The 18,641-nt window shown below is 38.3% G+C and overlaps 1 protein-coding gene across 1 annotated transcript in view; it reads left to right on the plus strand.

Moving 5' to 3' along the window:
* The window catches only part of SKAP2 (src kinase associated phosphoprotein 2), a 148,305-nt gene that overhangs the window by 93,959 nt on the left and 35,705 nt on the right, over positions 1-18,641 (plus strand). The window contains exons 5-9 of the mRNA XM_027826323.3: positions 2,735-2,812; positions 4,056-4,139; positions 15,406-15,530; positions 16,443-16,506; positions 17,062-17,169. Of these exons, the coding sequence (XP_027682124.2) occupies positions 2,735-2,812; positions 4,056-4,139; positions 15,406-15,530; positions 16,443-16,506; positions 17,062-17,169 (459 nt within the window). The remainder of the gene's footprint in view (positions 1-2,734; positions 2,813-4,055; positions 4,140-15,405; positions 15,531-16,442; positions 16,507-17,061; positions 17,170-18,641) is intronic.

Consider the following 18,641-nt stretch of genomic DNA (forward strand, 5'->3'; position numbering starts at 1 on the left):
CTTGACAATCTCAGCAGAGATAAGGATGGAATTGCTCTGGAGCCTGAACTCCTCTATTCCACTGAAGGCAGGCAGTCCAGATCAAGTTCCAGCTATGGTCAGGAAAGTGTGGAGAAATCCCTGTGGGTGCTTTTCTTGGACTGTAGATAAAGGTCTTCATTGTCCATGGCTATTGATCTGATACTTCTTATAGAGGCTATATTATAACCCCCTTCAGATTTCCCTTCCTCTCCCAGAAAAGAAAAACAAAACAAACCTGAACTAATACCTTGCACAAAATTGGAGTCCAGATAATGTTTTGAAGCTCTTGTACTTAAAAATGAAGCAACAATAGTTAATGTGTTTGACAGATTAGGTTTTTCCCTTCCCCCTCATTTGTTGTTGCAGTGTTTGGTCTAGTGTCTAACAAGCCTTCATGGAGGAGGTAAAGCTGGAAGTGTTGCACGCTGATGCCTCCCAATGACCAATTTAAAGCAGCACATCCAGGCTGTTTCTGAAGCCTCCTCCCCCATCCGTGAAATGGATAATTTTTCAGTACAGCTGTGGCTGAGTTAAGGTACATCAGCCCAATAGCTGTAGATCTTTAGCCAGAAACCATTTGCATATCTTCAGCAAGTAAAAACCAGTTATTATTTTGATCTAATAACTAGATCAGCCTCTTAACTGATGCGCTAGTGAGTGTCCTGAGTAAAATTCCCAATCACAGTTCTTGTGGTGACATACTTTCATGCATGTGGTACATAATTCTTTTGTTTTTAATATGTTGGTCATAAATTCCACAGGAGTGGAAATAATAATGGTGGAGAAAGGGGTTTTCAACCTTTTTCTTTCTGAGCCCCCCATGCTATAAAAACTCCATGGCCCACCTGTGCCACAACAACTGGTTTTCTGCATATAAAAGGCAGTGCCAGCGTTATGGGGTAGCAAGCAGGGCAGTTGCCTGGGGCCCGATGCCACAGGGTGCCCCGCAAAGCTAAGTTTCTGAGGCTTTGGCGGGGTGGGGCTCAGAGCCCAGGGCTTTGGCTTTCTGTCCTGGGCCCCAGTGAGTCTAATGCTGGTCCTGCTTGGGACCTCCTGAAACCTGGTGTAATATAATAATCTTAAGGTGAAATAATTAGAAATAAAAAAGTAATAGTGTAATACTGAATGTCAAAGCACAATTTTGTAATAACTGGAATTTTAATACACTTTGCTACATTGGTTGTAACTTAACCATATATTTTTTTTTACTATTTGAAAAGTTTTCGATTTCTCAGGGGAGTAGATTCCTCTCTTTGGTACATTTCTTTTGTAGTCTTCAGTAACTTGTTTGCTCTTGTTCTCGATAACATTTTTCTTGCCTTGTCACAAATATGTTTTGTTAACAAAACCAGTACCCAAAAAGAATAGGTAAAGGTAGAATCCTGTTTTAAGTGACCACCCAAGGGCCCAGCAGGCATTGGTTACCTAGCAGAGGTAGTGTTTAGTTCAAGGTTAGACAAATTGGTTTCCAGATGGGATATTTCACAGTGGTTTCTTTAAAAAGCAGACTTCTGATGGTGATCCTTAGTGTGGTTTTCACTGTATTACTGACAAGGTTATATATAAAATTTTGATTAAAAATTGCTTCCATGTAAATTTGCCACCTACCTACAGTGACTTTATTATGACTATTTAACGATAATAAGTAATGGGAAAACTACATTTTGATGCTCAAATGTATTAACCCTCCCCTCACAGGAATAGCTGCTGTACTTGTGGAAAAACTGGACATTTGTATACATGAATGGTCAGGCACATCTAAAGCTATATTTCTGCTCTTTATAGTATTTTAGAATTTAAAAAGTTGATTCCACATTTGTGAAGATTTGAAACTAATTTGTTAAATAAGTTCTTCGTGTCTAGGTTTCCAGTTTAATCTAGAATATTAGAATCTCACACTTCTAGCTGTGAGTTAACAATTGTGGGGGGAGGGAAGTACAAATATAACTGAACACATTGGTCATTTTACATAAAATAACAATACTCCTGAAAGAGAAGCAGCTTGGGCAGTTTGTGAGCGGTGTGTTTGTCTTGTCTGTCCAATATCCCCAAGTACTGTCTATTTGTTTTAACAGTGCTTTCCTGATGTAGCACAAATTATACATTATCTGTCAATAACAAGACATTGCTCTTTATCATCCCTTCATCTGGTTCCTTTCTTTCTAAACAGCATGACATGTGGGTGCACGGTTTGTAGACTGTTGCAGTAGGTTTTTGTTAGGCTTTTGGAGGTGATGATGGCTAAAAACTAAATTCTGCATTTAATTACAGTTAATAATTGTATCTAAGGTATTTAAGGATCTTTGCTTCTATACAAGCATTTGAAAACACTCTGATTTTACTAAAGAGCTCACTTTAAACTGTGTATTTTAAGATGCAAACTAACATCTTCTAGATTAATGTAATGTGTTGAATTTTCATCTTGTCTGGAAAGTAGATACAGATTTTTTTTTTCACGCTTGGAGACTTGAGGGGCTGGTTCACAGCTATAATTTTCCTGTCACTGCATTGGCATAGCAATGCAGCCAACTGCTTTGTCATTATACTTGTGACTGTTTAGCCAAAAATTGTCTGGAATAGTAGTTAATAGAATTCTGCTCTTCCAGTAGTTCCTTGGCACTGCCAGTGTAAAATCAGCCAACTCTTATTAATATGGATAGAGTAGTGTTTAGCTTGAAAAACAGCGGTTTATAATACTTTTCTTTTCTTTCAGGGAACCAGTTTCCTCCTGTTGCTGCTCAAGACCTTCAATTTGTTCTAAAGGCTGGATACCTTGAAAAACGCAGAAAAGGTAAAGTAAGCTGGCTTTATGAAAAATGTTCATATTAATGTTACCACACAGCCCTTTCTAAGCAAACACATTTATTCTTAAGGTAAAAGATCACAGAGAACGCTAACAAACAATAGAAGAACCTAGACGCATGCTAAACACCTTACCGGAGGTCACCTCGACTCCAGTCTGAGACTCTGGTAGATGTCAGTCTTCAAAACCAACAAAGAGGTTTTCCCATGGTTACAAGTACATAACTGTCTCAGATTCAGAACTAGAACAACCATAAAGCATTCAGCCTTTCCTTTATACAGCTTGGACCATTGATCGTGGCTTCATGGGTAATCAGCAGACAAAGGCCCACTCTTCAGGGCATAACTTAAAAAAGTTGGGTTTTTGCATAACCAGAAATGAAGAATTTGCACTCACCTCGTCCTGGATATTACTCAGGAAAACCACTAAACACTTTTTGTGCCAAAAGTCCATTCTTGTCTGGCACATCGTTCAATATAGTCCTTTGAGTCCCCAGGTTTCACATCTGTCACATCTTCCCCCTTCAGAGGTTAGATACAATCCCAGCCCATGATAACACATAAACCATTCATTGAATACAATGGATCCCAAATATATTCATAATTAATTCAATAAGGACTCCCAAGGATATGGCAGGAAATTAACATATCTATTACAACACCATTAGCTAAAAGAGGAGACTTCAAATAGTTTGTATTGTGACGTAGAAGAAAATAATCATGGTTCATTGTCAACTGAGGAGCCTTGTGATGGGTCAATGAGTTTGTAGTGTGACACATAGTTCAGAGATTTGTGGGTATTTTTGAAGAATGTATGTAACAATGTGTATGTTGACTTCATGTTTCGGGGAGCATCAAGATTTATTTTCCTTCAAGAAAGCAAATATTGAGCTTAGCTTTGGTTCAGTCAATATTTACCTTGATTGAATAAATCCTTGTGTTTTCACCTTAACGCCTGTTTAATGCTGCGTTACAACTGTAGAAGATATTTATAAAGTTGTTCATAGTTCCTGTATATTTAATACCACACAAGACTATCCTGTCTGTACTGTTTACCATCTTCAAGTTCTTTTTTGTTCTCTTCTCCTTTTTACTCCAAGTTTTCCCTCTGGATTGCATACAGCTACCTCTTTTCCTTTTCTCCCCTTTTGAAGAAAATACACATTGTATATATATTTGTGTTAAATATATGTAGTAAAAGCAATCTAACATAAATTGTATATTAATTGCAGACCACAGTTTTCTTGGCTTTGAATGGCAGAAGCGTTGGTGTGCTCTGAGTAGAACAGCCTTCTATTATTATGGAAGTGATAAAGGTATGAGTAACTACATTTTAATAGTTTATCATTCTCTTTCTTTTAATATATGGAAAAATAAGAAAGCTTTAGGAGAGGAGGCCGAGAAGCTAAGTCCATCTTGAGATAGCAAATTAATCTTTTACCAGAATAGTTAGCTTTTTCACAGTGCTTTGCGTATTGAAAGCATTGTACAAATATTAACCCTCTCAGCACCTCTAAGCAGTGTGTTCATTTTTTCTCAGATGGGAAAACTGAAGCAGAAAGGTTAAATTACTTGTGAGGCTACACTGTGAGCCAGGATTAGATCTCATAGTTGTCTGGCTCGTACACCCATTCTCAGTTCATTAGATCACAATTCTTTTTAGTCCAAATCGTTGTCCAATTTATTTTAAAAAAAATTGTTTTCTCTACAGTGTGGTTCTACCCTTAAAAAATGATTCTCTAACAACTGCATTTTGGGGTTCCATGTTTCTGTCTCAAATATTCCGTCTCAACTTTGTTGAGTACACAAGTAACACTTCTTATCTAAAAGCCAACCCTGCACACTCAAACTGGGGTCTTAAAGTCAAACTGGTTTCTTCTGTGAAGATACATAAAAAGGAAAGAATTAAACTTGACTTTAAGACCCAATTTGAATTCGTAAGGTTGGCAGTTTAGTAAACATGTTTTTACTTGTCTGCTGAACAAAATTGATATGGAAGCTTATGACAGTAAATATAGAATTCCACGAAAACAGTTATTCAGAGCACAGCTATATCTTAAATTTCTTTCCAGATACTGTATGAAAGTTCCACTTAAAGTCCTTTGAGTGCCCAATGTTGTCTTAGCTTAAGGTTTTGTGCCTCCTTCCTCATTCTTATTTGACATGAGTACAAATAAGAACATAAGAACAGCCGTACTGGGTTAGACCAGTGGTCCATCTAGACCAGTATCCTGTCTTCTGACAGGGGCTAGTGCCAGATGCCTCAGAGGGAATGAACAGAATAGGGCAATTTATCTAGTGATCCATCCCCTGCTGTCCAGTCCCAGCTTCTAGCAGTTACAGGATTAGGGACACCTAGAGCATGGGGTTGCATCCCTGATCATCTTGGCTAATAGCCATTGATGGCCCAATCCTCCATGAACTTATTTAAGTCTTTTTTTAAATTCAGTTACACATTTGGCCTTCACAACATCCCCTGGCGATGAGTTCCATAGGTTGACTGTGTGTTTATGTGAAGCAATACTTTTACTTTTGTTTTAAACCTGCTGCCTATTAATTTCATTAGGTTCTTGTGTTGTTTGAAGGGGTAAATAATACTTCCTTATTCACTTTGTCTATTCCATTCATGATTTTATAGACCCCTGTTATATTCCCCCCCAATCATCTCTTTTCCAAGTTTTTTTTAACCTCTCCTCATATGAAAGCTGTTCCATACCCTTAAGCATTTTTGTTGCCCATCTCTGTACTTTTTCCAATTCTAATCTATCTTTATTGAGGTGGGCAACCAGGACTGCATCAAGGTGTGGGCGTACCATGGATTATATAGTGACATTATGATATTTTCTTTCTTATTATCTATTCCTTTCCTAATGGTTCCTAAGATTGTTAGCTTTTTTGATGTCTGCTGCACATTGAGCAGATGTTTTCAGAGAACTATTCACGATGATTCCAAGATCTTCCTTGAGTGGTAACAGCTAATTTATACCCCATCATTTTGTATGTATAGTTGGGATTATGTTTTCCAATGTGCATTGTTTTGAATTTATCAGCATTAAATTTCATCTGCCATTTTGTTCTCCAGTCACCCAGTTTAGTGAGATCTTTTTGTAACTCCTCACAGTCAGCTTTGGACTTAACTATCTTGAGTAATGTTGCATCATCTGCAAACTTTGCCACCTCACTGTTTACCCCCTTTTCCAGATAATGTATGAATATGTTCAACAGCACTAGTACCAGTACAGGTCCTTGGGGTCCACGTTATTTACCTCTCTCTGCTGTGAAAACGGACAGTTTATTCCTACTCTTTGTTTCCTGTCTTTTAACCAGTTACTGATCCATGGGAGGACCTTCCCCCTTATCCCAGGACTCCTTACTTTTCTTAAGACCCTTTGGTAAGGAACCTTGTCAAAGGCTTTTTAAAAGTCGAAGTACATTGTATCAAGTGGGTCAACCTTGTCTGCATGTTTGTTGACGCCCTGAAAGAATTCTAAGAGATGGTGAGATGCGATTTCCCTTTACAAAAGTCATGTTGACTCTTCCCCAACATGTGTGATAATTCTAGGGGTTTTTCTGTAGTTCCAACCAGGTTGCCTGGTTCCGAAGTTAGGCTTATTGGCCTGTAATTGCCAGGGTGACTGCTGAAGTCTTTTTAAAAAATCAGCATATATTAGCTATCTGCCAGTCATTTGGTACAGAGGCTGATTTAAGCAATAGGAAAGGAGTACTTGTGGCACCTTAGAGACTAACCAATTTATTTGACCATAAGCTTTCGTGAGCTACAGCTCACTTCATCGGATGCATACTGTGGAAAATACAGAAGATGTTTTTATACACACAAATCATGAAAAAATGGGTGTTAATCACTACAAAACGTTTTCTCTCCTCCCACCCCACTCTCCTGCTGGTAATAGCTTATCTAAAGTGATCACTCTCCTTACAATGTGTATGATAATCTAGGTGAGCCATTTCCAGCACAAATCCAGGTTCCCCCCCCCCCCCCCCCCACGCAAACCCACTCTCCTGTTGGTAATAGCTTATCTAAAGTGATCACTCTCCTTACAATGTGTAGGATAATCAAGGTGGGCCATTTCCAGCACAAATCCAGGGTTTAAGAAGAATGTCGGGGGGGCGGGGGGGGGAGTGTGGTGTTAGGAAAACAAGCTGTGTAAGCAATAGGTTACATATCACAGTTAGTATTTCTGCATTTCATATTTGAGTTCCTTCAGAACTCTTGGATGAATACCATCTTGTCCTGGTGACTTATTACAGTTTAATTCATCAATTTGTTCCAAAACTGCCAATATTTGACACCTCAATCTGGGACAGTTCTTCAGATTTGTCACCTAAAAAGAATGGCTTAGGTGTGGGAATCTCCTGTGCCTTCTCCACAATGGCCTTGTCTTTCTTGAGTGCTCCTTTAGCACCTCTATCCAGTTGCCCCACTGATTGTTTGGCAGGCTTCCTGCTTCTCATATAGTCTTTCTTCTTCCCCTATTTCTGCTGTTTGTTTGTGTCTTTTTCTAGTTGCCCTTCAATTTTTTGGGGGCCTAATTAAACTTTTACACTTGATTTGCCAGAGTTTATGTTCCTTTCTATTTTCCTGAGTAGGATTTGACTTCCAGTTTTTAAAGAATGGGTTTTTTTGACTCTAACTGCTTCTTTTATTCTATTTAGCCTTGGTGACATCTTTTTAGTCCTCATACTGGTTTTTGTTTTTTGTTTTTTAATTTGGGGGTATATTATATAGTTTGAGTCTCTATTATGGTATTTTTAAAAAGTTCCCATGCTGTAGTGCTGTATTTCACTCTGGTGACTGTTGCTTTTAATTTCCATTTAACTATCCTCCTCGTTTTTGTGTAGTTCCCCTTTTTGAAGTTAAATGCTACTGTGGTGGGTTTCTTTGGCATTTTCCCTTTACGAGGATGTTAAATTTAATTCCATTATGGTTGCTATTACTGAATGGTTCAGCTATATTCACCTTTTGGACCAGATCCTGTGCTCCACTTAGGACTAAATCAAGAATTGCCTTTCCCCAAGAAGCAGTCATTAATGGGGTCTAGAAATTTTATCTCTGCATCCTGTCCTGAGGTGACATGTTCCTAGGCAACATGGGGATAGTTGAGATCCCCATTATTACTGGGTTTTCTGTTTTTTGTAGCCTCTCTTTTCTTCCTGAAAATTTTACAATCAATATCACCATCCTGGACAGGTGGTCAAGAGTATATTCCTGCTGTTATACTGCTATTATTCAAGCATGGACTTACCCGTAGAGATTCTGTGGTACTATTTGAATAGCCTGGTAGCTTGGTCTTATTTCAAGTGTTGCATTCCTCCACTGTGCTGATCCACCTAATCTCATCTCTTCTTTTTTTAAAAAATGCAGACCTAGGGGGTCTTGTCTTATCTCAATGCCCACAGGATTTACATGTGCAATTTTCCGCTTGCTACAATTCCCTCTTCCTATTCTGACTATGATGCTTTCCCCATTTCCAGAGATTTTAAAGGTATCTGTTAAATGTTCCCTTATTTCCTTTGCTGCTTCCGTTGGAATTCTGAGAGAGAGTCTGTGTTTCTGAAGTTTGATCATTCTTAAAACATTTTTGAATGTCCTGAGGTGATCCTGGCTTGTTTCTTTTACTATTTTCTTCCCCTAGAAAATGGTCTTGGGGGTTTTTGTATCAGTTCTCCATAGCTTCGTTTTGTGAGTTGAATATATAATTGAATGTATTAGTAACAGCAACCTTTTTCGTCAATACATTTTTTGCAGTCTCTAAGACTATTGTGTGAGGTTTTTAATTTCCTTGCAGAGCCTCTAGTCTGCTACTATTATTGCATTTGTTTCTCAACACAGACTAAAATATAGGCTTCTTACCAATGTTAGCCGCGAGGTCGGTCAAATTTGCAGTTATATGAGCAGCCTTAGCTATGGCAGGAAACGAACCATATAAAATAAAGGAATACAACTGAATGCAGTCTAAACCCACTACCTAAGATATATCTATTTCTCTTTCCTTCATTGTGACTACCCATAAAGGCTAGATCGTGTATGATCGTGTAGATCAAATATGTTTTTAATCCATTAATTTTAAATTCCTCTGAATACTGAGAAGTGTGTCAAGTTAGCTCTAAAGATCCACCAGCCTTGTCTTCAAGATGTTCTTAACCACTACTGTATATTCATGTCCTCTGTTCAAAACAATAAGCACCAACTCTGGTGTTTGGAGGATTTCCTCTAGCTATAGTTTTATATTTAGGTCACAGATAACACTGTCTAAGTATTCCATTGAAATCTACTGCAAACAAAAGCAGACAGGCCAGGAAGAGACACCACAATTGTGTAATGACCAGTCAACAAGCCCACATTCTCCCTACTTATCAGCTGGATGCACATGAGTTTGAGATTGGTTTGCTGAGAATACATGCTTACTTACAACTTGGTCAAAGATTTCTTCTTTCTTAAAAGCTCATGGCATATAGTTTTGCCTTTAGCTACATGTTTGCAGTTCCTGTTGATTTTAATGTGGGGGGGGAGGGGGTTGCACGCACGACCAAGCACACAATTTAGCTCCAGATGTACACATTTGTATAACACCTAGTACAACAGGACCCTGACTGGGACCTTTAGAACCGACTAAAATATACTTAAATAGTGATAATTAAACTTTTGAAGTCCAAAGAAACATGAAAGGGAAGAAAATATTAATCAAGCAGAATGTAAAACAGTGGCTCAGAGTCTCTGGTCCAGCTGAGCTATGTTCTGTGCAGCACAAGAGGTAAGAGAAGATGGCTTTATGGCACAATTCCTCTTCCCTTATCAGCACCCAGTGCAACTTAGAGCAGTCGTAAACTTGTTCTAAGTTTGTGCCCAGCTTCTTTGGCCCTGAGGAGCCATTCCAGCAGTCAGGTCATCAAGGTCATCATGCTGCCTTTAAAGGGCCCATAGTGGGCCAACCATCTGGCCCAGTAACTTCCTACTTTTCACTTCAACCTATAAAATGTAAACTGGAATCCTAAATAGTATGTCTTCAAAATTTGCGTCCACTGGAATTTCACTCAATTTTCTTGAAGATTAAATTTAAGGCAATATAAATCCAGCTCGGTTTAATCTGGCCCAGATTTTCAAAAGTACTCAGCAGTTCCCGTTTTTCTCAATGAGCTCTCTTGAAAATCTGGCCATAAAAGTACCATAGCTCGTTTCCCTCAAATGATTATTTAGTCAGTGTACTATATATATACAGCAGATATATTTTTAAAGTGCCACAGACATGATTTGATAACTAAGTTTTCTCTCAGCATTTTCATGATACTGTTAATTTGGGTTGGGGTAGTGTTTTGTTTTTTTTAGGGGCAGGGAATGTTACATTTTTTAAAAGACACTTGTAACAAGGCAGTAAAATTTTTGCTCTTGCTTTGGCACCTTTTGTAATTAAAAAAATGGCTGCATACTTTTTTGATCTTATAAAAGAAATGCATTCTTGCACATACGTCTAGAAAGGACTGTTCCAAAATTTTAAGTTTTAAACCATTTGGGATGTTCTAGCACTTTAATATTTAGCAAGCATGTTTGCCATATATATGAGACCTACTTTAATACGAAACAATGTAGGACATTGGAAAGAGTCTCAAAGATCTGGGAGAACCTTAATCTCAAAACTAAGGAAGAGCTAAATATATTCTAAGAGTATGGCTTTTTAGGGTGACCAGATAGCAAGGTACAATCGGGACTGGGTGTGGCGGGTAATAGGTGCCTATATAAGACAAAGCCCTGACTATCGGGACTGTCCCTATAAAATCGGGACATCTGGTCACCCTAGGGCTTGTCTACACAGTGGTGCACTACAGGGATGTGATTTCTAAAAAGCACTAATATGGTCTGTGTAGATCCTTCTGGTGCACTGGGTTAAAGCACAGTAGGGAACATTTTGGGCACACCAGCAGGATGTACATGGACAAATTAACACACAACACACTAGTTCACTTTAGAAATTACACTCCCCTAGTGCACATTACTCCATTGTGTGGACAAGCCCTACATTATAGAAGCAATTAATACTGTTTACCAGATCAAAATCCATTTTATGACTGTCAGACATAGCTGACATTTTCAATATTAGTGTGCTTGCCAAAATACCCATTGACCTAACAGATTATAGAAGTATCATCTTAATAGCTTAGAATTGCTCCAGTCTCTGGGGTAAATAAAATGCTTACCTAGATACAAGTAAATACTGCATGCATCTGTTATTCATAGCCATTACAACCTCGCAAATAAAAATACTGTACATATTTTATCATTATCTGAAATCCCACTGTGTCTTTGTCTCCTCCTGCCTTTCTATTATCAACTCCCTTCTCCACAGTCCTAGCTCTCTCCACAGTTCAGGATTTGTGGAATGCTGCAGCCTTCCTTTTCACATGTGCTGAGAAGTATGGCCACCCCTCCTTCATCTTCCAACTGGCAGCCCAATCATTTCCAGATCTAGTTCAAGGTGCACCCTCCTTTATTTCAAAATTCTTCATGGACGCAGTTGCCCAATGCTACCTCAAAACCTTGTCTTTCTCGGGTTCCCTCAGGATTCCCTCTGCCCATCAAGCACTCTTGTCATCTCCATCCCATCACAATAATTCACCACATTTGGTATGAGAGTCTAGAATGCTTTTCTCCACTTGACAGACTCTCAAATCTCAGTCAGAAACATCTCTATCTTTTCCTACCTGTACCTCCCACCTGAGAGAGGAGATAGGAGCAATATAAAGCTGCATTCTGAAATGGACATTCAGAGAATCGTGTTAGTGGGATGATACTAGAATAACGTTGGCTTAATGCTGTTCATGTCCCTCTGGAGTAGCATTATCTGGTGTGGCCTACTGTAACAGCCCATGAGTTTCCTGTTATCAGATTGCAAGTCTATTGTCAGGAGAATGAGAGGCCATGAGAATGCTACCCCTTCACTGAAAATTGTATTTTGTTCATAGTTCTTTTCCCCTGGCCACTCCATCACTTTTACACTGTGACCTTGCAAAATCTCTGGTTTGAGTTGGAGATGCAGGAATCAGAAAATGAAATCCTCCTAGTTGTCGTGGAATTTAGTTGAAAAATGCAGAATTACTCCCAGGAGGCAGAAGAATCCATGCATGCCTAAAATATGCTGACACTAAGAAAAAGTAGGAAACTAACTTCCAAATTCAAGTAAAAATCTTTAAGTCTGAGCTATTTTAGTTAAAATGGTAACAATCATTTAACTTTTCACCACAGTAGAGCTCAAAGTATCAAGAAATTTATTTCTGTTGTGAACTGATCACTGCATGAACGCCTCTGTAAAAACACAAGAAAGGAATTTGCTCAGTGTGGGCCTGATCCTGCAAAGACTCATGCACATACTTAATTTACACACTGTGGGAGTGACCCAAAGCCCGTTGAAGTCAATGAGCGTCTTTCCATTGACTTCACTGGGCTTTGAAAGGGGGCCTGGGAGCAGTCATATTTCCTGAGTGCGACTACTCACAGCGTGTAGAGGTAAGTGTGTGCTTTACGCTTTCGTTGGGAGTCCTTTATTGCAGTGGTTCTCAAAGCTGGGCTGCCGCTTGTGCAGGGAGAGCCCCTGGTGGGCCGGGCCGGTTTGCTTACCTGCCGTGTCCACAGGTTCGGCCGATCAAAGCTCCCACTGGCAGCAGTTTGCTGCTCCAGGCCAATGGGGGCTGCAGGAAGGGCAGCCAATACGTCCCTCAGCCCGTGCTGCTTCCAGCAGCCCCCATTGGCCTGTAGCGGCGAACCATGGCCAGTGGGAGCCGCTATCAGCCAAACCTGCGGACGCGGCAGTAAACAAACCGGCCCGGCCAGCCAGGGGCTTTCCGTGAACAAGCGGCAGACCGGCTTTGAGAACCACTGCTTTATTGCACATGTGACCAGAAAGGGAAAACTGCAATACTGTAGGTAGACTATTTTGTAAAGTTGATTGGAAGAATTTAATAGTAAGGAAATATATTTTCTTGCTGGTGCACAATAGTAATTATCATTAGCACTGGAGTTGTGTGTTCTGAGAGATGAACCAATGATAATATAAACAATAAAACAATCCAAGACAATATGAACAGCATATGCTGTGCTCGCATATATTGCAGACTGTATTGCATTCTTTGTAGTCTAATTGTATTGTTTTTTTGAAGGAACTTCTACAGGTATAGAGATCATTCTAGAATAACTGAAAAACTGTATTACCATATAAAGTGGTCATCAGTACGAGAGAGAATTTCTCACAAATATTCTAAGATACTAAATTTGAATAACTTACCTCATTTTTATCTTGACAAAATAGTTTTACCTTTTGAACCTGGTATTTGTTTATTCCATCTGCGTGCTACTGTCTTTCTGGGTTTTGATAAACTTCCAGCATGGAGAGTGAGAAATTAATATAGTCTACTTCATCGGCTCCCTGAGGTCATCAGTGAATGAACAATAAAATTGCTAGACTGAAATGAATTTCATTGAAAAGGGACTTGGTTAGCCTGTTGCAAGTTATTATTTCTAGTGTCTGCCTCAGTATGATAATATATAATTCCATGAATTTTGCACATGTGGTGAGGATGGAGGAGTGAACAGACATAAAATATTAATATTATATCGGAGTAGTTAATGTAGACATAGTAAAAGTTATTGGAGGAAGTGAATAGGAAAAGGAGGCAGAGAACTCAATTTTATGCTCTTAATTCATTTGTGCAAATTTGTTATTCAGTGTTTACTTGGCCTGGGGAAAACTCACTCTATTGTAGTGAGGCAGCACAAATAGATTTGGGACTGTGTGCATGTGGGGCTGCCAACAGAGTAGTTGTACAGTGACTGACTGTGCACCCCTGGCATGCCCTGGCATCGTCACCACACTGACTCTGCATAAATGGGTATATGGGCAAGTCAAGAAAGGAACCACAGGATTTGTATTTATGTGACAAGGCAGTGCTGCATCCCTCTGCTTTGTCCCCAGGATGGCAAGGGGGATAGGCCTTCACCATTATGCAACTCCCTTTGCACCTCACCCCCCGAAGTCCAATGCACAGGGCATGGTATCATTTCCTCCAAGTAAAATCCAGTTGCTTGGGCTTTGTGCAGGTGAAATTAATTTCACTGGAGAACAGATGAACTTTTCTACAAGTTTTCTAGGTGTGCAACAACTCTGTGGAAGGCCACAGTCTCTAAAGCCATTCCTACACTTATCAAGAAACTTATCCCTTGCTGACAACAGGTGTCAGCAATGGATATACTGATGTTTCTGAAGAGGTGCTGAAAATTATTTGTCCTTGGCCACACTTGCAGCTATGCTATGTTCAGCACTGGTTTAAGTACACCCATTGCTAATACTCATAAGCAATGAATATTTTTCTAGTGTAGAGAAGGCCTTAGTGCTACTTTTGTTATTTAGCTGCCGTGCACAATAACATACTAGGAGTTGGTGAAGTATCGCTGATAAAGATCTACAGTGTAGACTTCAGCAGTCTTTACCTTGAGTATAGCAATATGGCATATGGAGATTATGGATCTCAACGTTATTGTTGTTACTTATTCATGTTTTGTTTGTACTGGACACTTTCCACATATAAAGACGGTGCAGGCCCTACCTTGAAGAGTGTACAGTCTCTAAAAAAAAAAAAAAAAAAATAGAGGTATCTTGATCCAAACATTTTGTGTATTTAAACCTTGCCTTTTTTTAAGCCATGTCTCACCTTCAGAATAGCAGTTTGTAATTCATTCCCTTATAAACAAGAATCTTGAGAATCCATAAAATTGTGATCTGGAATTGTCTGTGATATAAACACATGGCCCAAAGTGTTGAACTGTGATCAAATTCTATCCTCTTCTTGGCTAGTAATTCAACAGTTGTAGCGTTAGGTGGAGAATTCTCTTGGAACACACTGCAGGTATTAAATGAGCTTCTAAATTGATTCAAGAGTTTGCACAAAGAAGGTGCATCTGGAAGAGGATTCGGTAGGAAGAGAGGCTTTTACAGTTGCTTAAAAGTTAATTTGAAGTCTACTGTTTTGTGGGAAGAGGGTGTTAAGTTTAGCAAGGGACTCAGCAAAGTTATAAGCTAGAAAGGTTTTCCCACTGAAACTGAAAGAGAGACTGATTTATGGTAAACTTGTCTTGCGAGTTCCAAGTTCCAGTTCTTGGCTTTCCCTAGATACAAATGTCATAGCATGCACTTCTTACTAAACAGACCACCATCTGCAAACATCTCCCTGTGGGATTCCTTAGGCATCCTACATAAAAAGTGTACTTTAGTTTATATGGAGGACTTGTGGCACCTTAGAGACTAACCAATTTATTTGAGCATGAGCTTTCGTGAGCTCCTCCTTTTCTTTTTGCGAATACAGACTAACACGGCTGTTACTCTGAAACCTTTAGTTTATATCTTCTTTTAAAATAAAGCTTTATCTCCAAAAGCATCACCTAATTGTTTTGCTAAAAATCTCCCTGTTCATTGTAATATTCATGAAACACAAAACAAAATCTGAATAAATGATAACCTGCTGGACCGCTTACATTCACTGTTGTAAATGAAGTTCTAACTTTGTTTTTATCTCCAATAGACAAACAACAGAAAGGTGAATTTGCTATAGATGGATACACCGTCAGAATGAATAATACCCTTCGGAAGGACGGAAAGAAAGATTGCTGTTTTGAAATCTCGGCTCCCGATAAACGCATTTATCAGGTTGGACTTCTTATGTCGTCTTGAAATTAAATTGATAAAACCGTTACGATTCCAGTTATGGAGACATTAACATTTCAGTAAAACAACTCTCCCTGACACATTAGTGAAAAAAAGGAACACTGGCTTGCTTACACTGTACATTCATATAATAGGAAATACATTTAAAAAAATTCAGATTAAGTTCAAATACTATCTTTTTGAACAAGAACGAGCAAATCTATTATTTTTATCTATGGGTCATTTCAGTGTTAGCATTGTATCTATAATATCTATATATAATTGGTCTGCATGATTTTTTGGATGAATTATATAGTAAAAAAATGGAGTTATCAAAGAAGCAATATCTGAGTTAAATACATATTGTATTGCTTAGGGCTTTGGAAGGAACATCAAGGTAGAAGCACATCTCAGCTATGCAATTCAAAGATCTATCAGCTAGGCATCAATATGGAATGTAAGTTTAATAAGTTTTAAATATCTGAGATTGCAGCTGAAAGCCAGTTAATTAAGTTGTCAGGTAGTGTGTTGGAATCTGACAAGAACATTTTTAAGAAAACTGTATCCAGCAGTCTAAAGAAATTCATGGGTGTCTTCTAATTGTCAAGGGCAAATTTTGTTCATCAGTTCTGGCTTTGACATTGATGAAGAGAAGCAGCTTTTTTCTGCACAGCTGCCAGCTGCTGATCAGAGTTTCAAATCCATCATCCTCTGCTTCAATTACGTAAATTTGTCAAAATTAACTGTACATTATAAGAAGCATCCTTGCAAGAAAAGTACCAGAAGACATGAAGAGAATTACTAATGGTTCCTTGAAGAAGTGACAAGAATGCTACATTTCCTTCCATTACAAATGTGGTGTTGGTTGTATTTATATTACCATTATAACTATTATTAATATTATGCTTATTGTAGTTTACAGCAGCTACTCCCAAAGAAGCAGAGGAATGGCTACAGGAAATCAAATTTGTATTGCAAGGTAAGTCAATCAGTGAAACAATATTCTTTGTTTTTAATAATGTTTATTAATAATAGCTTCATCTATTAACAGATGTACTATATGTGCATAATACAATATAACCATTTTTAATCCAGGCTTCAGACAGCATGTGCTGTCTCTCAGCTACATTGTGTTTCTTGCATTACTTTTTTTATTTTCCAGGACTCTGTTTTTCCAAATATTTTATATATCTTAAAACTCTTTGTAGATAGATCTATCCCTCTACCTCTTGGAGAATCTGATGACCATAAAGCATTTTAAATGGTATGTAGAAGAGAAGCACAATTTAACTTAAACAACTTTCATTTTCTTCAGCTGGTATTTTAAAGATCTTTTCTGAGACCTGAAAACCAAAGTAGTTAACATATTTTTCTTCTACAAGGACCCACAGAAGTAATTCCATTGTCAGTAGCATTTGTTCTTAAGATTCAGTAAAATTCCTCTTCAAATAGTGTGCTGTATGCTGCACAAACATCCATTTAGGCTCTTCGTTTATTCTCATAAATGTTAATTATCTAAACTGTTATTAAACAGACTTGGGATCTAATATCATTCCTGAGGAAGAATATGATGATGTTGGACAAGTTTCTTCTCCAGTCAGCACTGCACCAATAGATGATGACATTTATGAAGAACTTCCAGGTATTTCTGAGGTTTTATGTGACTAGAGAAATCTGATGTGTTTTGAGAGAAGCTCAGTTTCTGATCTGGTAACTGTGAGGGAGTGACAGTGAGTGGCTAAAGTACTCAGATTAATATAGAAGCCCTTGCGTTTTGAATTGTACTGTTCTACTGTAGTAATGAAAAGAATATACTCCCTTAACCAAGTCTGAGCAAGGACACTTCCGTCTTGGTGAGTCAGGACATCAAAATCAGACAAATAGTAAAAATAGTCTTGTGGGAATTTTGGCTCATTAGCGTTGTCTCTGCTACATAATTTTTTAATTAAAAAATTGACTCGCCTTACAGCTTTTTCTGCCAACTTGCCTATCATTTTTTCTTTATTCATTTTACCATTTGTATTAACTAGAGGTTCTTCACGCACTCCATATGCCATCAGCTTCTGTCTAATATATGATCTCAATATCCCTTGCAACAGTGCAATGTGTTGGGTTGGAGAGGTGTAGTGATGAACTGTAAATAAAGGCACTGAGAAGGTTGACTTTGTTTTTTCTGATCATCCAGCATGAATCTGATTATACAGTGATTTCTTACTCTGGTTTTTCAGACATGGTCAAACGTTTACTCCTCTTGATAATCAAACGTAAATCTCATAAAATTTTCTCTTGGCAATAGGCCTTGGAGTTTATTACAGATAGTAAAATAGCAGGAAGACGTGTGTTTTATTCTTGTTTATGTTTTAGTAAGCTGTCTGAAAATGAGATATTCAATTGCTATGTGTAAAAATGACATTTTAAAACAAAAAATGACAGTACTCAGTCATTTGGTATGCAATAATGCAAGATAGAATTCTGTTTCTTTTGCTGTTCAGAGAAAGCACTACTATCAACCAGTAACTTAGAAGAAAAAATAAATTGCATGGGACATAGACCTAACTTCCTATATTTGTTGCACATTGAATATTTTATCCATTAGAAAAAATAAAGTTGGCTGGCACTCTTTGGAAATTGTGCTCTTCTTATGAACTTAGGTGTTCACTGCATTTCAATGAACTATTAGAGTCGATAATTATGGAAGCTGATAAGAATGTTTATTGTACACTTGTGAAAATGTAGAAGGACTTCTGCATGTTTAGAACCGATCTAGAGATGATCTGCTGGGGTAGCTGAAAGGGCATAATCTTCCATATATGTGACCAGGAATTAAATGCAGAGTTCATCACATGGATAAATGCACTCCAAATAAGCAGAAGATCTGTGTGCGCTGAACACCCTGAAAAATGAAGAACTGACCTTCAGTGGGTTTAAAGTCCAAAGTCACAAGGTCAAAAACATCAATCTTTTTGGGCCTGGGCCTGCCATGTGGTGGGTGCCACTTGTGCTGTGCTTTGAATATTCAGCACCTTGCAGACGATAGTCCTACAAGTTTGCTTATACCTTTTATACATTTATTTTCCCCCTAAATATGTAACTACTAAAGTAAACCTCACTATA

The sequence above is a fragment of the Chelonia mydas genome, chromosome 2, assembly GCF_015237465.2.
Source record: "Chelonia mydas isolate rCheMyd1 chromosome 2, rCheMyd1.pri.v2, whole genome shotgun sequence".
NCBI lineage: Eukaryota > Metazoa > Chordata > Testudines > Cheloniidae > Chelonia > Chelonia mydas.